Genomic DNA, 17,088 nt, shown 5'->3' on the forward strand with positions numbered 1-17,088 from the left:
ACCCATGGATTTCTCATCCAGATTTCATCATACCAAATTGAGCCTTTCAGAATTTTAGAAAGGTTGAAACCATCTAGTTTACTGGTTTCAAGAAAATATCATAGAAGCTCAGATAGATTAGAATTTGCCTTGTGAACAAAGAATTCACATAAACTCTCCCTAACTGTCTATCTTAAACTCAAAAGATAATCTGAAAGCCAGTTTCGTGTAATCATTTATACAGCAGAGACTAGTTTTTTTTTTAATTTTCTATGTGTTCTATTAGTACTTAATTGTTGGCACTTTGGTTACCTTTCAAAATAGAATGGCTCAGAAAAAAGAAAATACCATTTGTATTTTTTCCAGTTGCTCTGTCCAAAAATCTCTGTTAGGTACTACTTCTGGAGTGTTCTCTAAGCACCATACTAGATGAAAATGACATTTGCCACATCAGGCTTCTGGACATGCAAGACACTAGTTTAACCACGTTATCATTTGTCCTTCACTTCAGATTTAAGGGGTAGTTTTCATCATGTTTATGTTACTATTTTAAGTTGACCTCTGGTCCAGGAAGCAAGTATCTGGCATAACTAGATTCTGCAATCCCATGGTTACTTGTCTTTCCCTGAACTGCAGGCAGAAGACAAAGCTAGAAGAGAAAATGGGAGCTAGATAGAACTAAAAAGGTATCTAAAGGGGATGCAGTAGAGAAAGCTTCCACAAGAGTAAAGTTTTGAGCCTTTGCCTTTTCAAGAAGGAAGTAGATAAATAACTGGAGTGAAATATGAAAAGTGAAAAACGCAAGTAGAGGAGTTTGGCATTAATATTTCCATACTTGGGGTCAGTGGAAAGAATGGGGAAATCTATGTTGAAGAGTAGTGGGAAAAGACTGAGGCAAGAGAGAGATTAACAGAAATTTGTCTTTAAAATGACTGCTTATTTGCTGAACAAAAGAGCATCTCCCTAATAAAAGTATCTGAGGTAAAATGTCTTGGTGGAATGTTAACTATAACAACATGAATAAATAGGAGGATGGCTATCAGAGAGTAAATCAGTGTTCGCCTTCCTAGCAGTCCCCCAGTGCCATCCCTATATGAAGCACCATTCTGTTTTCCTCCCCACAGGACATGTTTGTTCTACTATATGAGAGGGGCCCCCTAACAGAGGGCATTTTCCGGAAATCTGCAAGCATAAAAGACAGTAGGGAGTTAAGAGATAAATTAAATTCAGGTGCTGACATAAAATTTGATTCCGAGTCATTATTCGTGGTGGCTTCAGTATTTAAGGTAAGAAAGGTTCTCCCTTAATCTACTCTGGGCTTCCCTCATATAACATTCTCACCATAAATTTCAACCCCAAAGTGTTCTTTAAAAAAAGAAAAGAAAATTATGGCCAGAGCAGTGGACAGTGGACAGGGCACTTGCCTTGCACACAGCCTACCACAATTTAATCCCAGGCACCCCATACAAATTTGGCCTAAAATCCAAAAAACTAAAGCACACTTTAAAAACACCATGAAATATACGACCAAAAAGATATAGACAGACAGACAGATAGATAGATAGATAGATAGACAGACAGACACACACACAGCAAATAAGGCTCTTTCTTGACATGCAGCCCAAAAACTTTTAACAAAAAATATATACAGAATGATTATCAAAGCAAAGATCCAAACAATAATAACTTCCTTTCAGTCTACCAACCTTCTTAATATAGACAATATTTTCTAAAACAAGCTCACTAAATTTGCAAACAAACATTTGCCTAGCAAAAAATTGCTTGGGAGAGCTACTAAAATTTCCATTCTGTTTCATCATTCCTGCTCCTGTCCACAATTACTTTTTCATGGAGGAGGACCAGATGAGGCCAGTGACTAAAACTGGGGTTACTGCATACACAGCATCTGTTCCAGCCACCTCTCCCAGTGTCCTCCCCCAGTTGGCCTTTTTGCTACTCTTGACCATTTGCCTCATAATATTGGAGTTTCATCTATAATCGAGTTAGATCTTGGAAACACGAAGTGAAAGCCATCTTTTAGCAGAGCTCAGACTTCAAGGTTTGAATGCAGCAGTAGTTTCTGCAGGTTCTCACCTCCCAGCATGGTTGGAATGTATCAGAGCCAGGGTAGAGAAATATCCTGGAACATACATGTCCAAACCGGGAACATGTGGTGAACGAAGAGAAAGGACCTGCCCACCCCTGCTGAGTGCAATTTATGAACATGCCAATAGCTCTCTGACAACTCTGTGATAGATTTTTTGCAATGAAGCATCTCTCAAAAGAATTTGAGTATGTAGCTAGAACCTATAGTTTGTTTTTTAAAAACAGGTTTTATGAATACTTTTTTAATAATTTATTTTAAGTACCATGGTTACAAAATCGTTCATAGTTGGATTTTAAAAGGTAACATAGGTATATATGTTGGGCTTAGCCAGATAGAACAACTAGAAAATAATTTTTCTGTTTAAAAAAATTTTTTTGTTTCTTTTCTCCCATCTCTTAAGAATTTAAACCATATAACTGGGGAAATGATTTTACTATTGTTCACAATTTCATATTTTTAATAGAATTTTAAAATGCTTAAAATTTTGTACTGAAGCCTATGGTCACACTAATATGAATCTAGAAAATTTAAATTTTAAATTGCTTATGCAAAAGTAAGATGAAAAATTGACAAAGTGTATGTAAAGACTGATAAAATGGGTTCTGCCTATTTGCAAGCAATTGCCAAAAATAATTATTCCAAACTGTAAGCTTTCTTCTAATTTTATTTAAGTAAAACCAGCACAACTCTCACAAGCTATAATGGAAAGAAAGTTGCTTGGCAGACTGATCTCTCAGAGTTTTGAGAAAAAACTTATTTTAATAATTTTAGCAGTAATGTCATCTCAATTAGGTATCTGGGCTTGGAATTGAAGGATCTTTTAATTGAATTTTTTTAATGGGAGTTTCACTTCATAATTAGTATCCCAGTTGTGAAAACTCATTGAGATATTAGACTCAATATGTACACCAAATGTAGGTTTATGATTTACTTATTTTTTTTCTTTTGAGATAATTTATATTATCTTTTCTACTGAAATGTAAAAATGTAAAATGAGAGCTATTGTCAAGGTTAGAGTCTGGTAGTTGCCTTGCACACAGTTGACCCAGGTTTGGTCCCCACCATCGAATATGGTCCCCTGAATCTTACTAGGAGTAAACCCTGAGTACCACTTGGTGTGACCCCAATTGTCACTCTGCCACTTTGAAAACAATTTTACCACTTCTAGAGCTGACCTTTAAAATATGTTTAGAAACAAAATTAGTTTGAAATTATGAAAAAAAAAACAATAGATAGCTTTATCCAAGTAAAGGTAATGTTTTGATAAGATGTCTGAATGATAGTACAAAGATACATTTCTACTCGAAGTTAGAATAAAATGGGGAAAAAGGCCTAGTCAATCAAGCTTCTCATATTGAAATAGTTTGATAATAGGCAACATGGTGGCAAAAGGATTGTATTGTTTTATTTTTAATTACGTTAAAATCTCAGCTGTGGTTAGCTGATCTTCCTTTACTTCCTTCATACATATTTAACCATATGACAAATTGTTGCTTATCCACAATGACTTCTTTCATGTGTGTGTAGGGTGGGCACTCAGTGTACTTTCAGGCACTTCAGTTCCTACATTAACCATGTAGACATGGCATCTAAATAAATAGTAAGTTGTGTATTGTCTTTGGTATGATCTGTAAGTGAAGTTAATGATTTGAAAATTGCTTAGAGTATCACCTATCTCCCTGTTGTTTGAAAGAACTTGCAAAAAGCTTGCCACCTACTGTCCAGGCAGCACTAAGACCCAAAACAGAGTGATCTCTGCTTTCCAAGGTAGAGCTCAGACTTTGCAAGGTCAGCTTGATTAATACCTTGTTACAGGAGTGGCCTAGTACGAGAGTGAACATTAAGGCTGTCACTAAATTGACTTGTTTGTTTTTTGACCCATACCATGTGGTGTTCCTGGGTTATTCCTGGGTTCTGCACTCAGAAATTACTCCTGGAAGGCTCAGGGGACCCTAGGGGATGCCAGGATTGAACCATAGTTGGCCATGTGCAAGGCACACCCTACCTTTTGTGCTATTGCTCTGGCCCCTGATTTAAATTTTTTTTAAAAGATTAAAACAAATACCTTTTGTGATATATTCCTGCTGGTGTAATATTCTGCTTCCTTCATTCCATTTATATAACCTGGGGCACTTTTTATCCAAAATCTATGCGAGCACAACTGTATAGACACTGGGAGAAACACTGAATGTCTCACCAATGGAAAGTCTATTTGTGTTCTTTGCTCCAGTAGCCTCAGACCTCAAGTAGTGCCTGTCCTGATTATATGCATATAATGACTAGATGGCTGATTACCATATTCCTAATCTCAGAAAGAATATCTTTGTGCATCCATTTCTTTGAATTAAAAGAGGGGGTGGGTGGGTGCTGAATTCTTACTCCCAGGTTGTCTTGGTTGGTAACATGCAAACAAAAGAGGAGGGAAATTTCAATTCAAACAGGTTGGCCTCTATCTTTGAACATAGTGCAGACTCCAGTTAACACTCCAGTTTGGGAATAGAAAAGAATCAAAACTAAAGCATGTGTTTGGAAAGATAGATGTTAGTGGAGAGTTGACACAAAACTCTTTTTCAGAGGGGCTGGAGCAATAATACAGTAAGGAAGGCACACACTTTCCATTAGTTGACCTGTGCTCGATTCCCCAGCATCCCATATGGTTCTCTGAGCACTGTCAAGTATGCCTCAAACAATAACAAAAAAGAACTGTTTCCCACAGAAGGGAAGAACTTAAGATTTTCTTTCTTCCATATTAAGCTGAGTAAATGACATAAATTATTTGATTTTTCCTCTATATAAGGAATTTTTAAGGAGTATTCCAGAAAGTGTATTTTCTTGTCAACTTTATGAAGAATGGGTACACGTATTGGATGAAGAAACTAAAGAAGAGCAGATACGGAAGGCACATGGGTAATTGCATTGGTTTAATCATGTCTCAAAAATGCTTTTAAAGTGTATAACTTGTCTATTAAAGTAATGATACTATAAAAATCAAGTTGAAATAGTAGGGATCAGGAAGATAGTACTAGTAGGGCACTTGTCTTGCACACATCCAACCTGGGTCCATCTCCAGCACTCGATTAAGCTCAGAGCCAGGAATAACCCCTGAGTATCATTGAGTGTGGCCCAAAAACAAAGGATAGATTAGTTGCTGTCATTATTTTATTCCTAACCTTACAATATGAAATTCTTTATAAGAATCTAGTAAGAACTGAGACCAATAGAATCAATAGCTAGAACTATAGACTACAACTATAATTTATTATCTTAATTTTGTTTTTTTGTTTTTTTGTTTTTTGGTTTTTTTTTTTTGGTTTTTGGGCCACACCCTGTGACGCTCAGGGGTTACTCCTGGCTATGCGCTCAGAAGTTGCTCCTGGCTTCTTGGGGGACCATATGGGACGCCGGGGGATCGAACCGCGGTCTGTCCTAGGCTAGCGCAGGCAAGGCAGGCACCTTACCTCCAGCGCCACCGCCCGGCCCCTTAATTTTGTTTTTTAACTAGACAACTCCTTATATATCTCAACCAGCATATGAATTTTTACATAGAAAATTCAGGAATTACACCCCAGTCCTATCAATGCTATAGAAGAACTCTGTGGCAGGGGGAGATTAGGGGCAGGGAACAGTGCAGAAGACAGATCACTGTTAAGTGTAAGGGAAAAGGGAATTCCTAAGTCCAGTCTGAGCACAAATAATACATTGTCTGGCTTCAAAGGGAAGTTCCTGGCAGAACTTACCCCCCAATATTTCCTTTATTAGAAGAGATAGGAAATATATGTGTGTGTCATAACAAAAAGAGCAATACTTCCAGGTCGTGAAAAACCCCAAATCACTTTTCTTTCTGCAAATGCTAGTTTAATAGTATTTTCTGGAATAACTTATTTATCTACACTGCTGTTGATAAACTATGTTCTTCTATGTATAAAAGATGTCTAACTCTTAAATGTGTTCTGACACATCAAAGCCATGTACCAAATACCAAATAAAAAGTATTTGTGGACTTGGTGAAAAGTTCAAAAAAGATGAACATCAGATTATAGTTTATATATATATTATATATTTTCCTTATATTTTATATCCTACAACCTAGTAAAGGACTGTAAAAGTAATATGTTATAACCAGTTTAAAGGAGATTTTAAAATACAACTTATAGGGGCTAATATCAAAAATATACAAGGTACTGACTTAAGAAAAACACATTTAACTCCATCAAAAATGGAGAGAAAGAGCAGACATTTTATCAAAGAAGAAATACAAATGACCCATGACATTTTTCAAAGAAATAATCAAATATTTCTGAAATCCATATGTAATAATAAAGATTTTTAAATAGGGGCTGGGCGGTGGCGCTAAAGGTAAGGTGCCTGCCTTGCCTGCGCTAGCCTTGGATGGACCGCGGTTCGATCCCCCAGTGTCCCATATGGTCCCCCAAGCCAGGAGCAACTTCTGAGCACATAGCCAGGAGTAACCCCTGAGCATTAATGGGTGTGGCCCAAACACCAAAAAAAAAAAAAAAAAAAGATTTTTGAATAGCTAAATCAATCCTTGGGAAAAGAATAGAGTAGGCATAACTTTCTCCAAATTCAACCTCTACTACAATGCAGTAGTAATTAAAGCAGCATAGTATTGAAAGAAAGACAAAACCTCTGATCATTGGAATAGAATTGAATATTCTGAGACAGATTCCCAGGATATGGTAAGTTAATAATCAATTAAGGTATAAAAAATACAAAGTGGAGTAAGAAAATCCTCTGCAACAAGTGGTGCTGGGTAAACAAGTTGGCTAAGTGCAAGAAAATAAATTCAGTCCTTTTTTAATACCATGCATATAATTCACATCAAAATACATTAATATCAGACCTGAAACATTAAGGTACATAGAAAAAACATAGGAAGATCTCTCCCTGACATTGAAACTAAACTCATCTTCAAAGATGAAATAGCACTGACCAAGCAAGAGGAAGGAAAGATAAACAAATGGGATTACATTAAATTAAGAAGTTTCTTGGGCCCGGAGAGATAGCACAGCGGTGTTTGCCTTGCAAGCAGCCGATCCAGGACCTGAGGTGGTTGGTTCAAATCCAGGTGTCCCATATGGCCCCCCATGCCTGCCAGGAGCTATTTCTGAGCAGATAGCCAGGAGTAACCCCTGAGCATCAAACGGGTGTGGCCCAAAAACCAAAAAAAAAAAAAAAAAGAAGTTTCTGAACCTAAAAGTAATGATGACCAGGATACAAAGATTGCTCACATAATAAGAGAAACTATTCACTCAATACCCATCTAATAAGAGGTTAATTTCTAAGGTACATAAGGCACTGTTTGAGCTTAACAAGAAAAAATCAATTATCAAAAAATGGGGATTAGATATGAATGTAAATTTTCTCAAGAAAGAACTATAGATGTCCAAAAGGCACTTGAAAAAAATGTTCACATTATTAGTCACCAGGGAGATGTAAGTTAAAAGAGCAATGAGGGAAAAAACCAATAACAAAGAGACTGGTACACATTTAAAAAAAACAAGAACAGGGGCCGGGCGGTGGCGCTGGAGGTAAGGTGCCTGCCTTGCCTGCACTAGCCTAGAATGGACCGCGGTTCTATCCCCCGGCGTCCCATATGGTCCCCCAAGAAGCCAGGAGCAACTTCTGAGCGCATAGCCAGGAGTAACCCCTGAGCGTCACAGGGTGTGGCCCAAAAAAAAAAAAAAAAAAAAACAAGAACAACCAGTGCTGGTGCAATCTATGTGTTGTTCTATATACCTTATGGTTTTGGGTCTAATATCAAGGTCATTAATCCATTTGGATTTGACCTTTGTTCATGGTGTTAGATGGAGGTCTGAGTTCACTTGTTGAAGAGGCTCTCCTTGCTCCAGCTTGCATTTCTTGACCCTTTATCAAAGATTAAGTTATTGTATGTCTGGGGAACATTCTCTGAATACTCAAGTCTATTCTGCTGATCTGAGGGTCTGTCTTTATTCCAATACTATACTATAGCTTTGTGGGTTTTTTTTTTGTTTTTTTTTTTGTTGTTGTTGTTTTTAATTTTTATTGTGACCAAAGTGCATTACAAATCTTTCACTGCATCATTTATGGTACATAGTGACAATGAATGAGGGGCATTCCCACCACCAGGGCTGTCCTCCCTCCGCCCCTGTTCCCAGTACACATCCCATATCTCCCTCCTCTACCCCCCAGAATGCTAGTGCAACTGGTCTCCACTTTACAGCTTGTTGTAGATTGAGCATCCATTCCACCATCATTGGAGATAAAAAGGATAAGAAAAAAGGGAGAAAAAATTTGTTGACAACTACAAAAAAAAAAAAGAAGAGAGAGCAAAAAAAAAAAAGAAAAGAAAAGAAAAAAATGGAAGAAAAAAGAAAAAATGGACCCAGCAAATAAAAATAAAAATAAAAATAAATCTCTAAATAACCACAAGAGTGAAAAAGAAAGAGAAAAGTGGGAGAAAAAAGAGAAGAAAAATAAAGTCAAAAATTAACAAATCAAAACAAAACAAGAAAAAGTAGGGGTGCTAATACCACACTATAGCTTTGTAATACAATTGAAAGTTGGGGAAAGTGATGCCTCCCATATTTCTTTTCCCAAGGATTGCTCTAGCTATTCGTGGGTGTTTATTGTTCCAAATAAATTTCAAGAGTGTTTGATACACTTCTTTGAAGAATGTCATGGGTATCTTTAGAGGGATTACATTCAATCTGTACAATGCTTTGGAGAGTATTCCCATTGTAATGATTTTGAATATACCAATCTATGAGCAAAAAAAATAAAATAAAATACAACTTATTTAGTTGAATCAGAAATAAGGAAATGAATCTAAAAATAGCCAAACTTTATAGCAGGGTAAGAAGTAAGGGGGAACTAGTAGATAACAACACTTTTGCCTTCCACAAGTGTTAGGCATACTGAGATCATTTGCCTGTAACTCATAGTTATATGACGGTTCAGAGTGATGACCGTGAGGAGAGTACTAAAGACACTATCTTCTACTGAAAATTCTCAACAGTGTTACGATTCCAATTCACTATCCAAGTGCTTCTTGGGATGTGAATTTTGATTAAATTTTTTCCATTAATTTCAATAATGTATGTTTCTCTGGACAATAATAAAAATCATTTCCAGGGGCCGGAGAGATAGCATGGAGGTAATGCGTTTGCCTTTCATGCGGGAGGTCATCAGTTCGAATCCAGACATCCCGTAAGGTCCCCCGTGCCTGCCAGGAGCAATTTCTGAGCCTGGAGCCAGGAATAACCCCTGAGCACTGCCGGGTATGACCCAAAAACCACACAAAAAAAACACTTCCAGTGAATTTTTAAATCTCTTATCAGAGGCAAGAAGAATAGAAGGCAAGCCGCTGTGAAAGTGGGAGAGAACACTAAGCCCCAAATAGACAGCAACATGTCCCAAGCATAGAGTTGGGGCTGAGTTTTTCACCAAGAGACAATTCCAGTGTTGCTGAATCAACTTTGTTTCATTTCCTGCAAAACAAATGTGGGATTTAGATTAGATTGAGAGTATTCTGAAATGTCACTGAGATTCAGGGAAATATTTTAGGCAATTTTTTTCTTCAAAAAATCAAGCTGTTCTTTAGCAACTTGGCATCTTTATGGAATCGGTGGCCTGATTTTATTTGTTTTATTTTATTTTATTTATCCCTGGGCAGTGCTTACTTTGTATGTTATCAGACTCTAAACCTCTGCGTATCTGAACTGCATGCTGAACTTACACAGCCAGGGCTGCCTGTCTAGTCAAGTTTTGCTTGAAATGTCTACAGTGTCTTTTCTTTCTTCAGCCTTTTAGGCCAACTCCCAAGAGCCAACATTATATTCTTAAGCTACTTATTCAGTGTGCTTTATTGTATTGAACAAAATTCACCGATAAACCAGATGAATGCTTTCAATCTGTCAGTGTGTATCGCACCCAGCCTTTTATGGCCACCTCTGTCAATAGAATTGGGGACGGAAGTTACAAAAAAGGTAAAGACTTCTCCGTCCCTATTATGCCCCAGGGGGATTGTTTTATGAAATGTAAAATTTTAAATTATTTTGGCATCTTTTCTAGGTAACTTGTACTATACCTTATCGGCTTCATTAAACATTTTATACTATGTTAAACATGTTGAACAGAAGCACTAGAGGTTGAACTACTTCTTTTTTCCCTTTAAAGAGGCAAATTCTTAAACTTTATATAGGGAAGAACTTTGGAATGAGACAGATCAGGGTTCAATTCTCAGCCCATCACTACAATAGGCTAAGTGATCATAGGAAAATGATTTATGTTGTCCACTATATCCACATCTAAAATTTGGAGGTGGTGGTAATATCTAACTCAAATTCTAATGGCTGGGAGCCACACTCAGGTACAAAAGTTTACTTGCTTCCACAATTCTGCCTGCTCCCTTGGGCAAGAAGCTGTTAAAATATTCCAATTTATTTCTCAATAGGGGTAGCAGAAAACACAAATAATAAGTCTTAACCCCATAAAGAAGGTCCAGATGGAAAGAAAGCACAGGGGTTTAGATACTTGTCTTACATATGACAAACACCATTCCTGTTACTTCATATGGTACCCAATTATCACCAAGTATGGCCCAAGCCCAGACCTTTTCCAAATCATTTTCATTTTTTTCTTAAAATAAATGTGTCTACTATGATAGCAGGCATTTTGCTTAGGATTTATGTATTAAATGTGACTCGAATATGCTCTATGAAACCTGGCAGTTCATTTTTGTCCTTTTGTGAACAGGTATCCCAACTCACACAATTCTTGATTGAAAATGCCTGTCAAGTCTTTGGAGAAGAAATCTTTGCACTTTTTGGAGAGGTGTCAGGAACATACAATAGAAAGGAATATATCCCAGGTATTGTAAATACCTTCTTGCATGCAGAAGGACGGTGGTTCAAATCCCGGCATCCCATATGGTCCTCCAAGACTGCCAGGAACGATTTCTGAGTGTAGAGCCAGGAATAACCCCTGAGCACTTCCAGGTGTGACCCCCCCCCCAAAAAAAGAATGTATTTGGAGACCACTTGAAGACCTGTTCACCTGGTGAGGTGGAAGGAGTAGATTTTAATGAGGTCTTAGACTTGAAGAAACTCATTAGCAACATGAGATATTAGGGTGATTTTAAGCCTCATTGCAAATAAAACTTTACCTTTATATGTATTTATATATATGATCATATATCATGTATATATGATGTATAGGTCTGACCTTTTGCTGAGTAATTCCTGGGACAGAATTACTTATTTTGATAAAACTAATATCAGGGTTGGGTACATGATTCAATGTATGACTTGCATGCCCTTAGTTTGATTCCTGGCCCTTAGTTTGATGCTGCCCCTACTAGAAGTGACAGAACAGCACTTTTTCTCTTATTTCTGAACACTGTTTACAACCCTTGAAACAACCCTTCAGCAAACTCTGATGCAGAGATTCATCTTTCAGCTTGCACCATGTCAGTCCTCATTCTGAAACTTCTGGCCTCTCATCAGGATTGGCCAGTACTTGCTTAGCTTATACTAAAAAATATATGCAGTGGGTGGTATTCATAAAGCATACAAAAATAATAGGGGAAGGAGAATTTTAATATGAAGTCCTGTCCTCCAGTTATTTGACCTTTATTTTATACTTCCATATCTGCACCAATAAAATACAGATAATCATCATATCTAAATTAGGGACATTTTAAAGATCAATAGTGAAGGCTGGAGTGACAGTCTCAACAAGTAAGGCACTTGCCTTGCATTTGGCCAACCCATATTCAATCCTCAGCATCCCAGACAGTCTCCCACGCCTGCCAAGAGTGATCCTGAACACTGCTAAGTGCAGCCCAAAAATAAGAAAATAAATATTAGTCATGAATATTCAAGAGGAAGTTGTTAGAGGCAGAATCCTGGTTCAGAATGTTGATGTGTCTGGCACTGAGTCCTTTTTATTTCTTTCATTCATTATTTTGACATGTCCTCATTGCTAGGATACATATAGCATATGCCCCAGTATTTTTTTCCTACACCAGCACTTGGGAAGATTATGACAATTCCTGTCTTTCTGAGAGTAGGAAGCACTTGAGGAGATAAGTGCATGAAACTCCATTGTCTTTAAAGTACCTGGACTGTGCATGATAAAGAAAAATGCTAATCTTGATTTTTTTTTTAAAGACTCACAGATGGATTCCTCTTACAATGGTTTGGATAAAGAATTAGAAGATGATTACTACATAGATGCTCCCAAACATAATGTCCTGAAGGGGGTAGATAGCAGAAGCCTGGCTTCTATACTCACATATAATGACGACTGCAATGTGGACACTCCCGAAACCAGTTTTATGACAGTCAGCAATTCAAGTTTACCATATTCCAGAGAAGACTTAAACATGGATGTACCATTTAAGGAGAGATCTTCGACCCCAGATGTCTCTTCTAAGCTCCCTTCAGTTATATCTGCTTTTACAATAGAAAAACAGTGTGCCATGCACCAAAGGCATAATTCTGAACCAGTTCTTGACCGAAACCATAGCCTGGAAGGCAAAGTTCTACCAGAATCATTCACAGATTCTGCATTAGCAAGTCCTGTGTTCATTGAAAACACCCCCCTGGGTAATCATGTAGGATCTTTTTCAGAGGGGAACCTAATAAAACCAGAGGACAGGCATGTGGCTCTATCAATAGAAACCACATCCATGGGGTTGGGCACAGCCACAGATAATGCTGCTCCCACTGGAATACGTTTAAGGCGGTGCTCTGAGCCCACTGCTCACAACTTTAGCATGAAGTTCTCAAACTTAAAATTGTTCTATCGAAAAAAGATGCGCAAATCCAATGATGACATGACCCTTTCTCCCCCTCAACAAACAGAAAAGTTGGAGCCAAAACAGAGAACAGGCCTGAGGGCCAAAAAATCTATTTTTACCTTACATAGAAGAAAGAAAGATTTGACAACCAATCAAAAGCATTCTCCAAAGCCAGATGATTACCAGTGGATAGTAGGTCATGCTGGAAACCAGCCCACAGCCTCAGACCTGCCAGGCTGTTCCTCAGCACCCACAAAAACTGCCTTCCATGGTTCCAAGAGGCATCGGCATTCCTCTGAACCTACCAGAGATGATGAAGGTCATCCCTGCAGGATGGCCTGCCTTGAGAGCACTTACTCCAAAAAAGTACAGCCAGTCAACGGTGACACCAAGCTTTCACGTAAAGAGGAAGACTGTCTAAAAAGGCACAAGTCTCTGCAGATGGAGGGCCAAAAGTTGATTAATCAAAGTGTCATAATGGGCATTCAAGTGGGTAAGAGCACCATGAACCCCAAAGCAAAAGTGCTCCCTTCTAGTCTTAACAGCAGCCCCATAGATAGTAGTTTGTCTAGCTTCTCCTCCGTGGACACTTCACCCTTAGGCTCCTCCTTTAGCACTTGCTCTCAGACATCCCAACACTCTGTATTGAACACCACTGAAGCAGCCTGTCCCATAGAACCGACATTACAAGCATCAGAGGATCTTTTGGTGTACAATACAAGCCATGAACTAGATATGACCATCCACTCATCTGGGCAGGCTAGAACCCACCTGACACTTCACCCCACCATGTGGCTGAGGAATGGCTTATCCAGCCTCAAAAGCTGGTCTCTGCACAAGGCCAGGTCCTCCAGACCAGTGGAAAAAACATCATCTGTAAGAGAAACTATGAAGCTGCCTCCACTCAATCCTGGCTCTCCAGAAAGCAGCCCAGTGGAGGAGACCATAGAAGGTCACAATTTTTCTGAACACCAAAAGAAGGCCCACCAGGAGGAAGGGAATAGTGAGGCTAGCTATGATGGAATAGTGACCCAAGAAAGATCCCCCATCTGCTTGATGACACCCACTGCATCTGAAGATAAGTTTCAAAGCCAAGATTTGGTCCCCCAACAAGGCATGTGATACTGGAGCTCAAAATTTAACCAAATAGACTTAATTTATCCACATTCATGATGGGTGGCAGCAAGATCAACCACTTAAATAACGGTGACTTTTTAACAAAATAATTTAGAGTAAAAATATTCAAGGCATACATGTTTGGGAAATTTTTCTTTTAGATTAAGGGATTAGTCCTATATGTCTTTTAATGGTCTAGCAAAAATAATTAAATTAATTAAATAAAAATTTTATTAAAAAGTTATGGCAAAAATGGGGGCCGGGTAGGTGGCGCTGGAGGTAAGGTGTCTGCCTTGCAAGCGCTAGCCAAGGAAGGACCGCGGTTTGATCCCCCAGCGTCCCATATGGTCCCCCCAAGCCAGGGGCAATTTCTGAGCACGTAGCCAGGAGTAACCCCTGAGCGTCAAACAGGTGTGGCCCAAAAACCAAAAAAAAAAAAAAAGTTATGGCAAAAATGACTTAATTGAATAAAACTTTAGAAAAAAAAGAAAAAAGAAATAAAAGTTCTAGCCAAAAAATATAAAATAAATTTTAAAAATTCGAGGAAAAAATTCTAGCAAAAATTTTTTTAAATAATTTAAAATTATAGTAAAAAATAAAAACAAAATATTTAGCTAAGATCTTGTAAAAAAAAAAAAAAGCAACTTGTGTTGCATGACCAATAAAATATATGTATCCAGTACTAAGTAGGTCTTTGTAGCCAATGGCTGGACCATGAACTAGCTTACTATAAAATTGTCTGGTGACTAAAAAATAAAAAAAACATCAAATACCCTTTCCTTTATTTTTAAAAAGCACAACCTTTAGAAAATAACTTGATCTCAAAAAATTTATAGCAAAGACCACCTTTGCCAGTGATTCACCTTACAACCAACTGAAATATTTTTAATTGTCAGTACCCTTATAGCAACAATTTCTTGAAAGCTACAACTAGTCTAACTAGAATAAAGGACTGCATGGATCTATTACTAATTGTACCCATTTATACTCACAGGAAAAATCTAACAAATTAGAAAAGGATGGAGATTTATTAGTATACCAGAGAAAGTTTAATGGATATAAAATAAACCCATAAAGGACTAAAACCCATAAATTATTAATAATTTGCAAGTAACAATATAAACTGTCATAAGAAAACAGGTTATTCACTTCAGTGAATGTCAGAGGGATAAACCTGATGGACACTGAAAAGAACAACAGACGGTCCTTAAGTCTTCATTTGTGACATTCATTGGCCTTTGTTTTCTTCCAAAATATTCATAACTTACAGCTGGTGTATAGCATTTGTTTTATTTTATATTCAAAAGAATTTCTTTAACAGATATCTCCCTTCACTAAGCTTGTCAGCTTGGTGTGAGGCAATATAATTGGGAACCTACTCTTAGTTATTTCATTCAAGAAGCCAAAACCTTTGTTCTTAAGTTGCTTATAACTCATTTGGTCCCTGGACAAACACTGGGCCATGAAGTAACTTACTGTAAGAGGGTCTGATGACTAAAAATGTAATATCAAATACCCTTTTCCTTATTTTTTAAAGGTTGTATTTCAAAATATATAATTACTTTGATTTCAAGGATGTCATGACAGATCATCTTAGTGATGAGTAGATTTAACTTACAACCAACTTTAATATTTGGGTATACATGCATCTACTTAATTGTATCCCTTCCTATTTGGGAACTTATCTATATTATATTTTTTAGCCACCAGTATTAAGTTGCTCAGAATTTATTTTTCTTATCACCCATAAAATTGAATCTTTAATCTTTACATACACTTTAAATAAGTTTTTCTTTCCTCACTAGACTTTTTCCTAATGTTTCCTTAATTAGAAGTGTATTTTTTCTTTTCTCTCCAAAAGACAGTTGGGTCAAATAAATAAAGAGAATATGGAAATTTATTAAAGAAATATTCAGTAATTTTCAAAGACTACAGGAAAATTTTCAAAATAAACTCTGGAAGATTTCCATTGAATTTAGCCTTTACTTTTCTGTTATGAAATATTTAATATAGTTTGCCTCATCTAAATTTTAGATTTCTACTAATTCCAAAAGAAATCCTGCTCAATTATAACAATTATATGTATGAAACATTTAAGATGAGGAAGAGCTATTTAATTTTTATGTCATTCAAAATATATTAATTAGAAAGACACAAGATAATAGGGCACTTTTTACTCTTAAGTTGTTATAAAAAGTCATTGTTATAAATAATCTAATAACTAATTTTATAAGTTTTACTTTGAAAATATGTCTGATGAGGTACAAAAGTATTTAATAATATTCTTGGCTTTGACAGCATAATAATTATTCTATTTACTATGTCAGTGTTCTGTTTTTTCAGATCAACATTTGTTTTACTCTAAATTATTTTTTCTCAGCTACCAAAAACTGTTTACTATTTAAAGTTGCTCATAATTTATCTTTGTAGCCACCCTTTTTATACCTACTTCAAATAACTTATTTTTATTCATACTCAAATTTTCTTGTGTTAAATTATACTGTATTTGCATGAAAACCAACTATTGTATGTAAGCAACCACATGATCAAATTTTGTTTCTAAAAACTCAATTTACTGTTATTTTATACCTATTTCAAATTGAATTGACCTTTTTATACCTACTTCAAGTACATATTTTTATTTACATATTTTCTTCCGTTAAATTATATTTGCATGAAAACCACCTATCCTATGTAACCAACCACATGATCAAATTTCATAATTCTAACAACTCAAGTTACTCTAAATTTTTTTCTCAGAAAATGGTTATCCTGTCACAATCAGAAGTCCTCTCTTTTTTTTTTTTTTTTTTTTTTTTTTTTTTTTGGTTTTTGGGCCACACCCGGTGACGCTCAGGGGTTACTCCTGGCTATGCGCTCAGAAGTCGCTCCTGGCTTGGGGGACCATATGGGACGCCGGGGGATCGAACCGCGGTCCGTCTCCTAGGCTAGCGCAGGTAAGGCAGGCACCTTACCTCGAGCGCCACCGCCCGGCCCCAGAAGTCCTCTCTTTTTATAATCAAATTGGTTTTTCTCAAATTCTGAAGAAGCTATTTTCTTGGCCATCAAAAAGCTAAAATAA

General features: G+C 37.0%; 1 protein-coding gene across 1 annotated transcript in view; it reads left to right on the forward strand.

Annotated features, from left to right (window-relative positions):
* Positions 1-14,223, forward strand: part of ARHGAP20 (Rho GTPase activating protein 20) — a 78,818-nt gene extending 64,595 nt beyond the window's left edge. The window contains exons 11-15 of the mRNA XM_049778658.1: positions 1,104-1,265; positions 4,884-4,993; positions 9,891-10,074; positions 10,844-10,958; positions 12,259-14,223. Coding sequence (XP_049634615.1) covers positions 1,104-1,265; positions 4,884-4,993; positions 9,891-10,074; positions 10,844-10,958; positions 12,259-14,012 — 2,325 coding nt within the window. The 3' untranslated portion in view covers positions 14,013-14,223. The remainder of the gene's footprint in view (positions 1-1,103; positions 1,266-4,883; positions 4,994-9,890; positions 10,075-10,843; positions 10,959-12,258) is intronic.
* The last annotated feature ends 2,865 nt before the right edge of the window (positions 14,224-17,088 follow it).

The sequence above is a fragment of the Suncus etruscus genome, chromosome 8, assembly GCF_024139225.1.
Source record: "Suncus etruscus isolate mSunEtr1 chromosome 8, mSunEtr1.pri.cur, whole genome shotgun sequence".
Lineage (NCBI taxonomy): Eukaryota > Metazoa > Chordata > Mammalia > Eulipotyphla > Soricidae > Suncus > Suncus etruscus.